This window comes from Oncorhynchus keta, chromosome 31 (assembly GCF_023373465.1).
Source record: "Oncorhynchus keta strain PuntledgeMale-10-30-2019 chromosome 31, Oket_V2, whole genome shotgun sequence".
Classification (NCBI taxonomy): Eukaryota; Metazoa; Chordata; class Actinopteri; order Salmoniformes; family Salmonidae; genus Oncorhynchus; species Oncorhynchus keta.
The window spans coordinates 17,591,868-17,608,451 of NC_068451.1; the positions used below are offsets into that span (position 1 = coordinate 17,591,868).

At 42.2% G+C, this 16,584-nt stretch overlaps 1 protein-coding gene across 2 annotated transcripts; it reads left to right on the forward strand.

Moving 5' to 3' along the window:
• The first annotated feature begins 559 nt into the window (after positions 1–559).
• Positions 560–15,358, forward strand: LOC118379584 (matrilin-2-like). 2 transcript variants are annotated; one of them, XM_035766601.2, is made up of 13 exons: positions 560–745; positions 2,232–2,371; positions 7,871–8,079; positions 8,774–9,137; positions 9,279–9,395; positions 9,684–9,812; positions 10,692–10,814; positions 11,213–11,335; positions 11,497–11,619; positions 12,597–13,007; positions 13,142–13,294; positions 14,012–14,104; positions 14,882–15,358. In XM_035766601.2, the coding sequence occupies exons 2-13, from the start codon at positions 2,233–2,235 to the stop codon at positions 14,935–14,937; spliced, it is 2,040 nt and encodes a 679-aa protein (XP_035622494.1). In that variant the 5' UTR covers positions 560–745; position 2,232; the 3' UTR covers positions 14,938–15,358. The 2 variants fall into 2 exon arrangements, with proteins under 2 accessions (XP_035622494.1, XP_035622496.1); XM_035766603.2 differs by lacking the exon at positions 9,279–9,395 and having other exon boundaries at positions 561–745.
• The last annotated feature ends 1,226 nt before the right edge of the window (positions 15,359–16,584 follow it).

Here is a 16,584-nt window from a genome sequence, read left to right on the forward strand (position 1 = left end):
AGCACTGAAAGCACTGCTTTAGACCCCTTTTCCATAAACTGCTGCCTTACTGTTTCCTTCTGTTCAATGTGGAGAGTTCATCCAGATGTCTTCCAGGTACAGTAACCTTCTTCCACTGTAGCTTGGACCACCATTGGACCAGGACAGTAGTTGGCAAAACCAATACGCTTGTCATTTACATTGAATAATGTACAGTACAGTTGAGTTGTAGACACACTTATCGCCTTTTCACATTGCTGTTTGTCAGATGTAAGAACAATAGATGGGATATCTGTTTGATTATTGGTCACTATTTCTGATCAAAGAAAATCATGTGGTTACCAAAATGCATGGTCGGCTCAGTTGAAGATGTCTTGATTGTGATTCACATACTGAAATGATAGTTTAAACTGATAACCTACTGTATGAAAACATGAAGATTTGATCCATAGATTTTTTTTCTTCTCCAAATGCCTCCAATAGGAGGCTTCCCTCCCCAGGTTAGAGCCAGACTGAGGTAAGGCAGCTAAGAGTAAATACAGAATCAGTCAGTCCCAGAGGAGAGGGGGCAAGTCTAATGCATAGAGAGAGAGAGCGAGAAAGCGAAAGAACATCTGCATATTCTCTGACTGACTGCACGACCACAAGTCACCAGCTTGACTCACTCAACCAGGTGGATTTCCTTTTCCTGCTTTACTTATTTTTTACAACCTTTCATTTAGATTTACTGACAGATCTTTTCACAAAACTTTATTTTGATATTAAGGTAAGGAGACTTTTGATATTTTGATGTTATTTTCAATAGTTAGTGTTGTCACACTGCAGCATGAAACCCCATGACAGATGTCGTGTTTACCACACAGAATCTAAGCTCGAAGATGACAATTTAGTTTTTTAAATAGAAGTAAACATGATTCAGATTCCACATTAGACTGTTTGATTGAGATTCAACATAAGATGACAAGGTACAATATGGCCATGACACAAATGTTTAAAAAAATACTGTAGTTTGTAATTTTGATGTTTTTGTATATGGTCCATCTTCATTTTCAATTACAGACTGAATGAGTAATAGTAACAACTGTTGTATCCATCTCTGGCATGTCCTGGCTCTTGTTTTCACTTGTTTTTCACTTACCTAATGTTTGTGCAGCTGTGGTAGTTGAACAGGATGTTCCATGAGTGTGTGACCCTGCTTGCTTCTGGTCACTGATAGTCATAAACATGTCTGGTACACCTATGCAGCTCAAACCTGTGAACAGACTAAGGAACAACTCCGTGTAATCAGCTTGTCACTCAGGCTCCCGAGTGGCACAGCGGTCTAAGGCACTGCATCTCAGGCCCTAAGGCATCACTACAGATACACTGGTTCGAATCCAGGTTGTATCACAACCGGTTGTGATTGGGAGTCCCATAGGGCAGTGCACAATTGTCCCAGCGTCATCTGGGTTTGGCCAGGTGTAGCCCGTCATAGTAAATAAGAATTTGTTCCGAACTGACTTAGTTAAATGGAACAAAGGTATACGTGTTCTAGAATGGGCATGGAACACAACTACTGTATGTTTGTCAGAATGGCCCGTACAGTCAACAGCTGCCTGAGTGTTGTGTGTAGCAGCAGTATGAAGCGGTCTAAATGGGAGCAATAACAGATGGCTGACAAAGGAACAGTCTGCTGTGTATTATAGACCACTTTAAATCACTGTAACATCTCAACTCAGAGTGGAGTTTTGTTCCATGTATTAATAACTCTATGGGAAGACACTCAGTTACATTTCAGTTCATAAACTGAAGGGAACTGGTGCATGTTTTTATATTAGATTGTGGACCTCCCTCACTGGTAGCTTAGGTCTGGAATGTGTTGTATACATTGTAGCTCTAGGCTGCGTCTTAAATGGCACCGTTTTCCCTATAAAGTGCACTACTTTTGACCATTATAGACAATAGAGGGCCATTTGGGACACAGCGCTAATCGTACTGTACGGCTGTGACATGGCAACCATTCTGGGTTAATGAGGTGAAATCTGAAGCTGTGGTTTCAGGCAGGCAGGAGGTGAAAGTACTTCCTATTTATAATTCCTCTAGAGTCTGACTGACATCCCATCCCCAGTCTCCCTGTCAGTGACTGGCAGTGTTTGTGTTTGTTGATGTGCACTCATCCTCAGGACTGGAGGTTGTGTTGGTTGTCTCTGCAATTGTTTTACCAGCTGCTGTCTGTCTGTCCACCCATTTGTCCGTGGGTCCCCTTGGTCAAGGATGAGGACTCTGGCCTTCGGGCTCTTTTGCCTGCTCTGCTGTGATGCAGTCCGAGTGGACCACAGAGACAGGCGCCGTCCCAGACCATCCGTCCTGTCCAGAGGACGCAACGACTCGGCCATCCAGTCCAACTCAGTGGGTAAGACCAGCAGAGATTACTGGTACTAAAGGAAATGTGGTGCTGGCTAAATACTGTGGTTTGTGTCACAATCAACACTATCAACAAGGCAGGTCCTACAGGTTCTAGTTTTGTCACACCTGGACTACTGTTCAGTCGTGTGGCCAGGTGCCACAAAGAGGGACCTCAGAAAATTACAATAGTCTCAGAACAGGGCAGCATGGCTGGCCCTTAAATGTACACTGGGTGCTAACATTAACAATATGCATGTACATCTCTCATGGCTCAAAGTGGAGGAGAGATTGACTTCATCACTACTTGTTTTTGTAAGAAGTGTTGACAAGCTGAATGTACGAGCTGTCTGTTTAAACTACTAGCAAACAGCTCGGACACCCATGCATACCCCACAAGACATGCCACCAGAGGTCTCTTCACAATCCCCAAGTGCAGAACAGACTATTGGAGGTGCACAGTACGACATAGAGCCATGTCTACATGGGAGTCTATCCACATCAGGTAACTGATGCAAGCTGTAGAATCAGATTTAAAAAACAGATATAAATACACTGTGAACAGACATGCACAGGCATAGACACACATGATAAGACATGCACTCTACATACATGTACACATGGATGTTGTATTGTAAATATGTGATAGAGGAGTAGTGGCCTGAGGGAACACACTAAATGTATTGGGTAAAGAGTTATGTAATTTCTTGTAATATTTTTTATTGTATATAACTGCCTTCATGTTGCTGGACCCGAGGAAGAGTATTAAATACAATTACAAATACAATGGAATATAGTGGAATGCATGGAATATAATGGAAAATACAGTACAATATAATGGGACATATAGTGCAATATAATGGGACATACATTACATTTACATTTAAGTCATTTAGCAGACGCTCTTATCCAGAGCGACTTACAAATTGGTGCATTCACCTTATGACATCCAGTGGAACAGCCACTTTACAATAGTGCATCTAAATCTTTTAAGGGGGGGTGAGAAGGATTACTTTATCCTATCCTAGGTATTCCTTAAAGAGGTGGGGTTTCAGGTGTCTCCGGAAGGTGGTGATTGACTCCGCTGTCCTGGCGTCGCGAGGGAGTTTGTTCCACCATTGGGGGGCCAGAGCAGCGAACAGTTTTGACTGGGCTGAGCGGGAACTGTACTTCCTCAGTGGTAGGGAGGCGAGCAGGCCAGAGGTGGATGAACGCAGTGCCCTTGTTTGGGTGTAGGGCCTGATCAGAGCCTGGAGGTACTGAGGTGCCGTTCCCCTCACAGCTCCATAGGCAAGCACCATGGTCTTGTAGCGGATGCGAGCTTCAACTGGAAGCCAGTGGAGAGAGCGGAGGAGCGGGGTGACGTGAGAGAACTTGGGAAGGTTGAACACCAGACGGGCAGCGGCGTTCTGGATGAGTTGTAGGGGTTTAATGGCACAGGCAGGGAGCCCAGCCAACAGCGAGTTGCAGTAATCCAGACGGAAGATGACAAGTGCCTGGATTAGGACCTGCGCCGCTTCCTGTGTGAGGCAGGGTCGTACTCTGCGGATGTTGTAGAGCATGAACCTACAGGAACGGGCCACCGCCTTGATGTTAGTTGAGAATGACAGGGTGTTGTCCAGGATCACGCCAAGGTTCTTAGCGCTCTGGGAGGAGGACACAATGGAGTTGTCAACCGTGATGGCGAGATCATGGAACGGGCAGTCCTTCCCCGGGAGGAAGAGCAGCTCCGTCTTGCCGAGGTTCAGCTTGAGGTGGTGATCCGTCATCCACACTGATATGTCTGCCAGACATGCAGAGATGCGATTCACCACCTGGTCATCAGAAGGGGGAAAGGAGAAGATTAATTGTGTGTCGTCTGCATAGCAATGATAGGAGAGACCAAGTGAGGTTATGACAGAGCCAAGTGACTTGGTGTATAGCGAGAATAGGAGAGGGCCTAGAACAGAGCCCTGGGGGACACCAGTGGTGAGAGCGCGTGGTGAGGAGACAGATTCTCGCCACGCCACCTGGTAGGAGCGACCTGTCAGGTAGGACGCAATCCAAGCGTGGGCCGCGCCGGAGATGCCCAACTCGGAGAGGGTGGAGAGGAGGATCTGATGATTCACAGTATCGAAGGCAGCCGATAGGTCTAGAAGGATGAGAGCAGAGGAGAGAGAGTTAGCTTTAGCAGTGCGGAGCGCCTCCGTGATACAGAGAAGAGCAGTCTCAGTTGAATGACTAGTCTTGAAACCTGACTGATTTGGATCGAGAAGGTCATTCTGAGAGAGATAGCGGGAGAGCTGGCCAAGGACGGCACGTTCAAGAGTTTTGGAGAGAAAAGAAAGAAGGGATACTGGTCTGTAGTTGTTGACATCGGACACAAACATACAGTACAATATAATGGGATATATAGCACAAAATAATGGGACATATAGTACAATATAATGGGACATACAGTACAATATACTGGGACATATAGTACAATATAATGGGACATACAGTACAATATAATGGGACATATAGCACAAAATAATGGGACATATAGTACAATATAATGGGACATACAGTACAATATACTGGGACATATAGTACAATATAATGGGACATATAGTACAATATAATGGGATATACAGTACAATATAATGGAATATACAGTACAATATAATGGGACATATAGTACAATATAATGGAATATACAGTACAATATAATGGGACATATAGTACAATATAATGGAATATACAGTACAACATAATGGGACATATAGTACAATATAATGGGACATACAGTACAATATAATGGCACATGTAGTAAAATATAATGGGACATACAGTACAATATAATGGGACATATAGTACAATATAATGTAACATACAGTACAATATAATGGGACATATAGCACAATATAATGGAACATATAGTACAATATAATGGAATATACAGTACAATATAATGGGACATATAGCACAATATAATGGGACATATAGCACAATATAATGGGACATATAGTACAATATAATGGAATATACAGTACAATATAATGGGACATATAGCACAATATAATGGGACATATAGTACAATATAATGGAATATACAGTACAATATAATGGGACATATAGCACAATATAATGGGACATATAGCACAATATAATGGGACATATAGTACAATATAATGGAATATACAGTACAATATAATGGGACATATAGCACAAAATAATGGGACATATAGTACAATATAATGGAATATACAGTACAATATAATGGGACATATAGCACAATATAATGGGACATATAGTACAATATAATGGAATATACAGTACAATATAATGGGACATATAGCACAAAATAATGGGACATATAGTACAATATAATGGAATATACAGTACAAAATAATGGGACATATAGCAAAAAATAATGGGACATATAGTACAATATAATGGGACATATAGCAAAAAATAATGGGACATAAAGTACAATATAATGGGACATATAGTACAATATAATGGGACATATAGCAAAAATAATGGGACATATAGTACAATATAATGGGACATATAGTACAATATAATGGGACATATAGCACAAAATAATGGGACATATAGTACAATATAATGGGACATACAGCACAATATAATGGAATATACAGTACAATATAATGGGACATATAGCACAAAATAATGGGACATATAGTACAATATAATGGGACATATAGCACAATATAATGGAATATACAGTACAATATAATGGAATATACAGTACAATATAATGGGACATACGATACAATGTAATGGGACATACGGTACAATATAATGGAATATACAGTACAATATAATGGAATATAGAGTACAATATGATGGAATATACAGTACAATATAATGGGATATACAGTACAATATAATGGAATATAGAGTACAATATAATGGAATATAGATTACAATATAATGGAACATACAGTACAATATGATGGAATATAGATTACAATATGATGGAATATACAGTACAATATAATGGGATATACAGTACAATATAATGGGATATACAGTACAATGGGATATACAGTACAATATAATGGGATATACAGTACAATATAATGGGATATACAGTACAATATAATGGAATATACAGTACAATATAATGGAATATACAGTACAATATAATGGAATATAGTGTACAATATAAGGGAATATACAGTACAATATAATGGAATATACAGTACAAGATAATGGAACATACAGTACAATATAATGGAATATAGAGTAGAATATAATGGAATATAGATTACAATATAATGGAACATACAGTACAATATGATGGAATATACAGACCATATGTGTGTGCATAAGTACAGTATGTATATTTTAATTGGTCTGTATTTCCCCTTACAGTAAAGATCAAGTAAAATAAATGTCTGACCAGGGGAACTGGTCCTCTCTAGAGGGATATATGGAGCATGTAGAGGTTTTTCTTCTTGTCTTTTCCCAGGCTTAGTTTAGTGTTGATTGATTTACAGATGATTACTGGAGACTAGAGAACTCAGAATCTTTCCCCTGCTCTCAGGCTGACTAACTGAGCACACAAAGTAATAATCACTGTCCAAACTCAAAAAGAAAGAATCAACCAGACAGTGTCAGAATTATGTACTACAGTACTTTAAGTAAGACCCCGTCTGTACCCAGAAATGTATGGTTTCTTCATACAGAGAGCCCATGTAAATATCAGTTATATACCGTATAGTAAGAATACTTCCAGTCAGATTACTGTATGTTCCTCAGAGAGCCCCTGTAAATACTATATTAGAGTTACAGTAAGCCTATATACAGTACAATACTTCCATTAAGGCGTTCTTTGTGTTCTCCCCCTGTAAATACTATACTAGTTACAGTAAGCCTATATACAGTACAATACTTCCATTAAGGCTTTCTTTGTGTTCTCCCCCTGTAAATACTATACTAGAGTTACAGTAAGCCTATATACAGTACAATACTTTCATTAAGGCTTTCTTTGTGTTCTCCCCCTGTAAATACTATATTAGAGTTACAGTAAGCCTATATACAGTACAATACTTCCATTAAGGCTTTCTTTGTTCTCCCCCTGTAAATACTATATTAGAGTTACAGTAAGCCTATATACAGTGCAATACTTCCATTAAGGCTTTCTTTGTGTTCTCCCCCTGTAAATACTATATTAGAGTTACAGTAAGCCTATATACAGTACAATACTTCCATTAAGGCTTTATTTGTGTTCTCCCCCTGTAAATACTATACTAGAGTTACAGTAAGCCTATATACAGTACAATACTTCCATTAAGGCTTTATTTGTGTTCTCCCCCATAGAGCCTGTGTAATTATCACATATAGTATGCCTGGCCTACTGTAGCTCCAGTAATGCCTGTGTAATTATGGCATAAAGTATGCCTGGCCTACTGTACCTCCAGTAATGTCTGTGTCTTTCCCCAGAGAGCCTGTGTAACTATCACAAATAGTATGCCTGGCCTACTGTACCTCCAGTAATGCCTGTGTCTTTCCCCAGAGAGCCTGTGTAAAGGGAAGCCCCTGGATTTTGTGTTCATCATCGATAGCTCCCGCAGCGTGCGTCCCAGCGACTACGAGAAGGTCAAGATCTTCATCACCAACATCCTGGCCTTCCTGGACGTGGGGCTGGAGGCGACGCGCGTCGGGCTGCTGCAGTACGGCAGCGTGGTGCAGAACGAGTTCTCCCTCAACACCTACAGCAGCAAGGTACACTCTTAGAAAACAAGGTGCTATCTGGAACCCAAAAGGGTTCTTCAGCTGTTCCCATAGAAGAAGCCTTTGAAGAACCCTTTCTCTACAAACTACACTCTTAGAAGAAAAGGGTTCCAAAAGGGTTCTACGGCTGTCCCTTTTTGGTTCCAGGTAAAACCCTTTCTGGCTCCAAGTAGAACCATTTTGGGTTCCATATAAAACCCTTTCCACAGAGGGTTCAACATGGAACCCAAAATGGTTCTACATTGAGACAAAAATAGTTTTTTACTAGGAACCAAAAAGGGTTCTCCTATGGGGACAGCTGAAGAACCTTTCTGAAACCATCCCCCCCCCCCCCTAAGAATATAGTTTGGGTAACAAGTTCTCTCTCGACACCAACAGCAACAAGGTAGCCTAGAGAACAGGTTCTCTCTCACGATGCACTTAGCTGAATAGCTGTTGTGCCCTTGAGCAAAGTGCTTCTACCCACAGGGATGTTGCAATGGCCTGAACTTCCTTCCTCCCAAATGTGTGCCGTGTGGTGAGACTGGGAGCAGAAGAAACAGATGGACTATTCAGTACTGTTCTATTCTTTTTACAATATGTTTATTTGGTTTTCCAAGTACTGTTGCTCAGAAACATTCTGTAACAAGAATCCCCAAAAAACGAATCCACCCACATTAACAAACACAGAACTGTTGTATTCAAGGCAGATGTGGAGCGGGCGGTGAAGGCCATGGACCACCTGGCCACCGGCACCATGACCGGCCTGGCTATCCAGTACACCATGGAGACAGCCTTCACCGAGCCAGAGGGCGCCCGACCCGCCGACATGCACATCCCCCGCATCGCCATGATCATAACGGATGGGCGCCCCCAGGACACAGTGGAGGAGGTGGCAGCACAGGCCCGGCAGGCGGGCATCCAGATATTCGCCATCGGAGTGGGCAGGGTGGATATGAACACGCTGCGGGTCATCGGGAGTGAGCCCCACTCGGAGCATGTGTACCTGGTGGCCAACTTCAGCCAGATAGAGACCCTCACCTCCGTCTTCCAGTCCAATCTGTGTGGAGGTGTTTTCTCTCTGTTCATCTCTCAACACACTCATGTGCTTTATTCATTATATTGATGGAGATTCTAAGGGTGTGTGTGTGTGTGTGTGTGTGTGTGTGTGTGTGTGTGTGTGTGTGTGTGTGTGTGTGTGTGTGGTACAGATCTGTGCTCTGTGATGGACAATCAGTGTGATCACCTCTGTGTGAGCACCCCAGCCTCCTACATGTGCCGGTGTAGAAAAGGTTACACCCTTAACTCTGATGGCAAGACCTGCCACGGTGAGTGAGCAACTAAGTCGACTGTGCTCAACTCTATTATAACAGGCTTGACCACATCATTTGACTAAGAACATGGACAATATGTTGCTTTTGGACAGACAAATTCACTAGAGGGGAACAAGGAATAAAGTCAGTGGTGTAAATCAGAATCAGTGGGGCCTAGCTGGCTGGGTTAGGGTTTGCCTGTGGGACGGTGCAGTGCTAGGGCTGGTGAGATAGCAGGAGCAGTAGCAGAGGCATAGGGTAAGGGTTATGTTATGTTATGTTGTGGTCCTCCTGGTTCTGTAGTGGAAGACCCGTGTGATGTGGTGGACCATGGCTGTGCCCACATCTGTGCCAAGGTACCAGGGGTACTTGGCTACGAGTGTCGCTGCCGGCTTGGGTATGAACTCAACGAGGACAAGAGGACGTGCCGAAGTGAGATTCTTAGTTTTTCCTCTTTCGTTTGTTCATTCATTTATTTTACATTCTTTTACAGCATAGAAAAAACTATGAATTTACTCTGAAAAAAAGTAATTTATCTGCTTGTGAAGGTTAACCTGAATTCCAGATTTCCATCTGTCCTTTCATTGCTCAAATCTGATGGTCTATTATACTGAAAGCAATAAATCATTTGTTTTGGGTTACATTTCAGTCCATGGACTGGCTCAGTGATGCAACTATGCTTGACTATTGTAGTGTTCACAATCAGTTCTTTAAGCAGTTGAAGGGATGAATGTCCCAAATCAGTCCAACTCTAATACAGTATTTGGTCTATCTTGTTGCCAGACGGAGGTCCAAGTCCACCCACATTTGGACGTGCCCCTAGTTCTCTAGTGGAACTTCAGACTTCAGAGTAGCATAGGGGAGATCTCCAAGAGGAAGTGTGCTTTTTGAATCATCTCACTGGCTGCTGAAATATGGGGGAGTGTGTCCAGGGTGTTAGAATACAAAGAGATCATAACACAGCCAGGGTTCCATCTGTGGAAAGGTTTCTACATGGAACCCAAAAGGGGTTCTTCAAAGGGTTCTCCTATGGGGACAGCCGAACAACCCTTTCTGGTTCTAGATAGCACCTTTTTTTCTAAGAATGTATGTTCCGATGCAAATTGCACAATAAACATTTTAGTTAACTTCAGAAAGCACCCTGTGGGTTCATCAAAACGGTAAGTGCTTAAAAGAAATAACTGGTGTTACAGGAAAAAATACAATTCCAAATGAAAAGCACCTATTCCCTCCTTTATCTCTTGTTAACATCCTGACAATAATGTATGAATTCAAGCCAATCTATGTGTGTCTAAACCTTTCCCCCCCCAGGAATAGATTACTGTGAACTGGGGAATCATGGCTGTCAGCATGACTGTGTCAGCTCTCCTGAGTCCTACGTCTGTAGATGCACGAGGGGCTATGTTCTCAACCACGATGGCAAGACATGCAGCAGTAAGTTCATCACTCCTCTGGTTATATGAACTGTGTAACTGTGCTATTAACAACACTGTACTCAACCTCCCCCTCCTGAGATGGCAGTGCCAGTACACCTCTAAAAATGGTTTCAAATATATTAAATCTAACAAATAAAGCAATCGTAAACTGTTCATTCAAAATATCAGTCACTGGAGGACTCAGCAACAGGGTGCTGTGCTCACTGCGCGGGCAGTGTTGAGGAAAACATTTGTAATGCATTTATTTGTTGAATGTAGTGAATATGTGAGTCACTGTTATATTTCTATATAACAGTGTAAAGTGTTAATTCCCTGAAAGAATATTAGCATGCATTGTCCCTTTCTCTCCCCTGCCTTGTTTCTATCTCTGTACCCGATGTGACTAACACCTCTCAGAGATTGACCACTGTGTTCTTGGCGACCACGGGTGTGAACATGAGTGTGTGAACACTGAAGATGTATTTTTCTGTAAATGCCATGAAGGCTATATACTCAGACCTGATAATAAAGCCTGCAAAAGTAAGTCTTACCTGCTTCACACTAGAATAGTGTATGCTCTCAGTCTCACCTAATACACAGAAATATAACTTGTATTCCATTTTTGACTTAGATTTCAACATACTAGCAGGTCTTGCTTATTGACCTCAACAACTGGGTCTGATCACTTTTACTTACTGCAGGGCTTGATCCATGTTCCCTTGGTAACCATGGGTGTGAGCATGACTGTGTGAACACTGAAGATTCATTTGTGTGTCTATGTCGAGAAGGCTACAAACTCAGACCTGATAACAGAACCTGCCAGAGTAAGTCAATGGCCTGCTTCCATGTCTTCCTATCAGCTGTGTGGTAACAGATCTTTTGGACATTGCACAGTAATAAGAGGATCTTCTCTATGCATAATGCTGTTTTGGCCCAATGGATTCACATCCCTTTGAATTGGTATGTTAGAATGAATGTTACGCATTAATGCGTATGTGACTGAGGGAAGTTGGACTGCCTTCAAATATACACCTAATTGCCTCTTTTGTAATGGGTCTGACTATGACTGAGTGTTTTTCCATCCTGGTATTTATATGTTACATAATTTGGATGAGTGTGATTATGAGGTCATGGTTAATCCTGATGCTCCCTCTAGTCCAGGGTGTTATTTTCCTGGATTAAGAGGAATATTCCATACCGTTTGACAGTGACAGGGAGATGTCGTGAAGGAAGAAAGAGTAGTTCTCGATAGGTAGATAGATGGATATTCATGCACATTATTACCCAATGTTGCATTGAAATGACTGTGGAACCATGAAGCCTGGAGTAGAGAACACACATTTCCATTATTAATGAGAATTATCCTTATACTATTTCAATATGACCTGAACCAGGGGTGCAACTTTCACTGGGGAATGGGGGGACATGTCCCCCCCACATTCTGAAATTGCATTTTTGTTCCCACCCCCAGTTTTGTCATTGGAATGTGATACAAAACGAGGCAACTGTGTGCTTTAGGACCATGCGGACGCGTAGGCTGTTGGGAGTGATTATCGGAATGGATTAAAAAAATGTAAAAGAAAAATATGTCCCCGCCACTTCTAAAACCAAAGTTGTGCCCCTGACCTGCACATAGGTCTTCATAATGTTGGGCCATTATTGTAGAATGAGCCAGTTATTAGCCTATCAGCGACCTCATTTAAGTAATGTAGGCTAGTACTTTCTGCTGCTGTCTTGCCATGATATAGTTGATTTGGGGAGTCGTGACTTGACTCAACACTATTTGTCTCTACTATGGCAGAGGCAGTGTGTGGAGATGGAGTGATGGATCTGGTATTTGTAATTGACGGCTCTAAGAGCCTGGGACCGGCCAACTTTGAGCTGGTCAAGCAGTTTGTGAACGGCATTGTGGACTCTCTGGACGTGTCCGGCACGGGCACCCATGTGGGGCTGCTGCAGTACTCCAGTAAGGTCCGCACAGAGTTCATCCTGGGTCAGTATACCTCAGGCCGGGACATCAACAGGGCCGTATTGCGGATGCAGTACATGGGAAAAGGATCCATGACGGGTGCTGCCCTGCGTCACATGTTTGAATACAGCTTCTCTGCCAAGGAGGGGGCCAGGCCCGACATACCACGGGTCAGCATCGTGTTCACCGACGGACGATCCCAGGATGATGTGTCGAAATGGGCCACTAAGGCAAAGGATGCTGGTACGGTTTCTTTACGTTGTGTTTGCTTAACTTGATCTGATTGCAGAGCCATTTAAAGAGCCTTTAATAGAGTACCATCTTCTCTTAAAGGAGTCATTCATCCACTTCCTTCTGACCTGCTTCACTGTCCCCAGGTATCACGATATATGCACTTGGTGTTGGTAAAGCCATCGAAGAGGAGCTCAGGGAAATTGCTTCCGAGCCAGATGATAAGCATTTGTACTATGCTGAAGATTTTAGCAACATGGGAGAAATTACAGACAAATTGAAGTCACGGATATGTAAAGGTACCCGATGCATAAAACACACTCTAAAATAACTTTCTTATTAAAGATCCATCACAGCTACACATTATTCATTATTTCTCACACTTTCCTGCACAGTGCACGAATCCTCTCATCTTGAATACATTTTGAATTCTATAAATACAAATACTGAATCAAAAATGCCCCAAAACCCATCTAAAGTCTTAAAACTAATCAGATTGTTTATGAAGGTGGTGCTTAGACTTCCATATCATGATTTATACTTAAGCAATAAGGTCTGGGGGGGTGTGGTATATGGCTAATATACCACGGCTAAGGGCTGTTCTTATGCACGGCGCAACGCAGAGTGCCTGTGTACAGCCCTAGGCCGTGGTATATTGACAAAAAACCATAAACCCCCGAGGTGCCTTATTGCTATTATCACACGGCTGTCAGCCAATCAGTATTCAGGGCTCGTACCACCCAGTATATAATGTGTGTTAGATCGATTTTCTCTCATGCACTGCATTTCAGGAAATATTTATTGAGGAGCGGGTAAGGACTTTATGTTCAGAGGGAAAATGCTGTACATCTCTGCCACCTGCAGGTGTTTTTATGAAGTACAACAGAAACCATACCATTGGGGGCCTATCATTGTACAGTATATTGTGAGGCTCTGGGAATTAATAATTGTATTGCACTTGATCTGTGTCAGTCTATTCCTAAAAGACAATCCATGCTGTGTCTGTCTGTGAACAGAGAAACCCTCCCCTCAAGATATGTGTAAGTGTGAGAATGTGATGCTCTTCCAGAGGCAGGTCAACGAACAGCTTAGGAGACTGACCCAGAATAATATCCTTTACAGCCCTGTGGTGGTGTACATACTTTAGATAAGGTGAATGCTTTCCAAATGGTACCCTTTTACCTGTATAGTGTGCTACTTTTGGCTAGAGTCCTATCAGCCCTGGTCAAACGTAGTTCACTATAAAGGAAATAGGCTAGAGGCCTATCAGCCCTGGTCAAACGTAGTTCACTATAAAGGAAATAGGCTAGAGGCCTATCAGCCCTGGTCAAACGTAGTTCGCTATAAAGGAAATAGGCAAGAGACCTATCAGCCCTGGTCAAACGTAGTTCACTATAAAGGAAATAGGCTAGAGGCCTATCAGCCCTGGTCAAACGTAGTTCACTATAAAGGAAATAGGCTACAGGCCTATCAGCCCTGGTCAAACGTAGTTCACTATAAAGGAAATAGGCTACAGGCCTATCAGCCCTGGTCAAACGTAGTTCACTATAAAGGAAATAGGCTACAGGCCTATCAGCCCTGGTCAAACGTAGTTCACTATAAAGGAAATAGGCTACAGGCCTATCAGCCCTGGTCAAACGTAGTTCACTATAAAGGAAATAGGCTACAGGCCTATCAGCCCTGGTCAAACGTAGTTCACTATAAAGGAAATAGGCTACAGGCTTATCAGCCCTGGTCAAACGTAGTTCACTATAAAGGAAATAGGCCTATCAGCCCTGGTCAAACGTAGTTCACTATAAAGGAAATAGGCTGCCATTTAGGATGCACAGAATATCTTTAAAAATGTGTTGAGTTTAAAATCAATAACTTCCTTAATGTGTAAATACTTGAGGTTGTGTCAAAAAGGATGGAGACCCTTGAGAATCAGCTTGGACACAAATGAAAAAAGAAAAATCAGCTTGGACCCAAATGAAGGACAAAGACATTGTTTATCTGTTCGTCCTCAACTGACCTGCGGTGCAAGAGCATTACTCAACTTCAAGGGATAACTTTAAGCTATTTCAACAAGCTACTGAAATATAATATGGAATATTTTCTACAGTAACTGCTATTTATATTCTGAACAAAACTATGCATTTAAGTGAAGCCAAAAATACTGTATATCTTTGCTACATTCAGGTATCAAAATGTGTTTATTTTTAAAAGTAAAATGTTATTTGGCAGATAACTGCAATTTATAGATACAAATATAACTCGTATATAAGATACAGTACATTTTATAATGACAAATCAAAGTAAAATTACTTGTATTTCAAGCTAAATACTTTCTATTGCTGTTGTGAATAAAATCCCTGTTGATCTTGCTTGTATTGTACTTTGTGGAACACCAAAATGTGTCACAAAGATCGAAAGATCAAATCATCAGTTAGATTAGGATTGAACCCAACAAGGTTTTTGTATAAAACATTAGAAGCAAACATAGTGGTCTTACTGCTGCAATTTCCAACCACACCCCCAAGACTGAGCCGAACAATAGCACACACACAGAGATAGTGAGAATAACAAGAAGAGGATTCTCTATCCAGCCCACTACAGTTGGGAGTTATCATTCTCCAGTTAAGAGACTAGGTCATACAGACCTATCTATAAATTCATCAAGGGACCTCAATACCACACAACTCTCTACCAACTACAGTTGATGCCCCACTACTTTATCAGTCTCTGATAACTATTTGCAGGCCAGAGGAAGAATTCATCTGTCCTGCTGTTCCAATAAATGTACAATGCCGATGGTGTGTTCTTTTTCAACCAGGGTAGGAGATTCATGTGAATTCTGAATAATCTAACAATGAAACATTCTGTGTTTGTCCTGCTGCATAGATCTAGGCTTGAGTCAGTCGCTCCTTTTCCCCTCCCTGATAGATCAAGCTTCACTATGGTGTGAACCTGGCTGGCAGGTCTCTGGTCCCTGGATAACACACCACCAGGGGTATGTCCCAAATGGCACCCTATTCCCTACATAGTGGGCCCTGGTCAAAGGTAGTGCACTAAATAGGGAGCAATTTTGGATGCAGCCCGCCAGGCCTTTTGTCTTCCTCTCCCGTCCCTTTACAACGGTCATGTGTTTCCCGGACAAACACCAGGCTTTGGTGTTGCTTACAGATACACTGTGATCAGAATATCAAACCAGGGTGTGAGATGAATTCAGAGAGGGTTGGAACCTGTCTGTTGAAGTAGGTACGCTACACTGCACCAAGTGGACCTGTGCAGGGCAGGAGCAGCGGGTGCATGGCATTAGCAAGTGGTGAGGTACACTACATGACCAAAAGTATGTGGACACCTGCTTGTCAAACATCTCATTCAAAAACCATGGACATTAATATGGAGTTGGTCCCCCCTTTGCTGCTATAACAGCCTCCACTCTTCTGGGAAGGGTTTCACTATATGTTGGAACATTGCTGCAGGACTTGCTTCCATTCAGCCACAAGAGCATTAGTGAGGTTGGGCGAATAGCCCTGGCTCGCAGTCAGCGTTCCAATTCCTCCCAAAGGTGTTTGATGGAGTTGAAGTCAGGGCTCTGTGCAGGCCA

Coding starts and splice junctions, on each gene's coding strand:
- LOC118379584 (XM_035766601.2), top strand. CDS start 2,233: ATGAGGACTCTGGCCTTCGGGCTCTTTTGCCTGCTCTGCTGTGATGCA. Junction 9,138..9,278: donor CCAGTCCAATCTGTGTGGAG/GTGTTTTCTCTC, acceptor TGTGTGGTACAG/ATCTGTGCTCTGTGATGGAC. Junction 9,813..10,691: donor GGACAAGAGGACGTGCCGAA/GTGAGATTCTTA, acceptor TTCCCCCCCCAG/GAATAGATTACTGTGAACTG.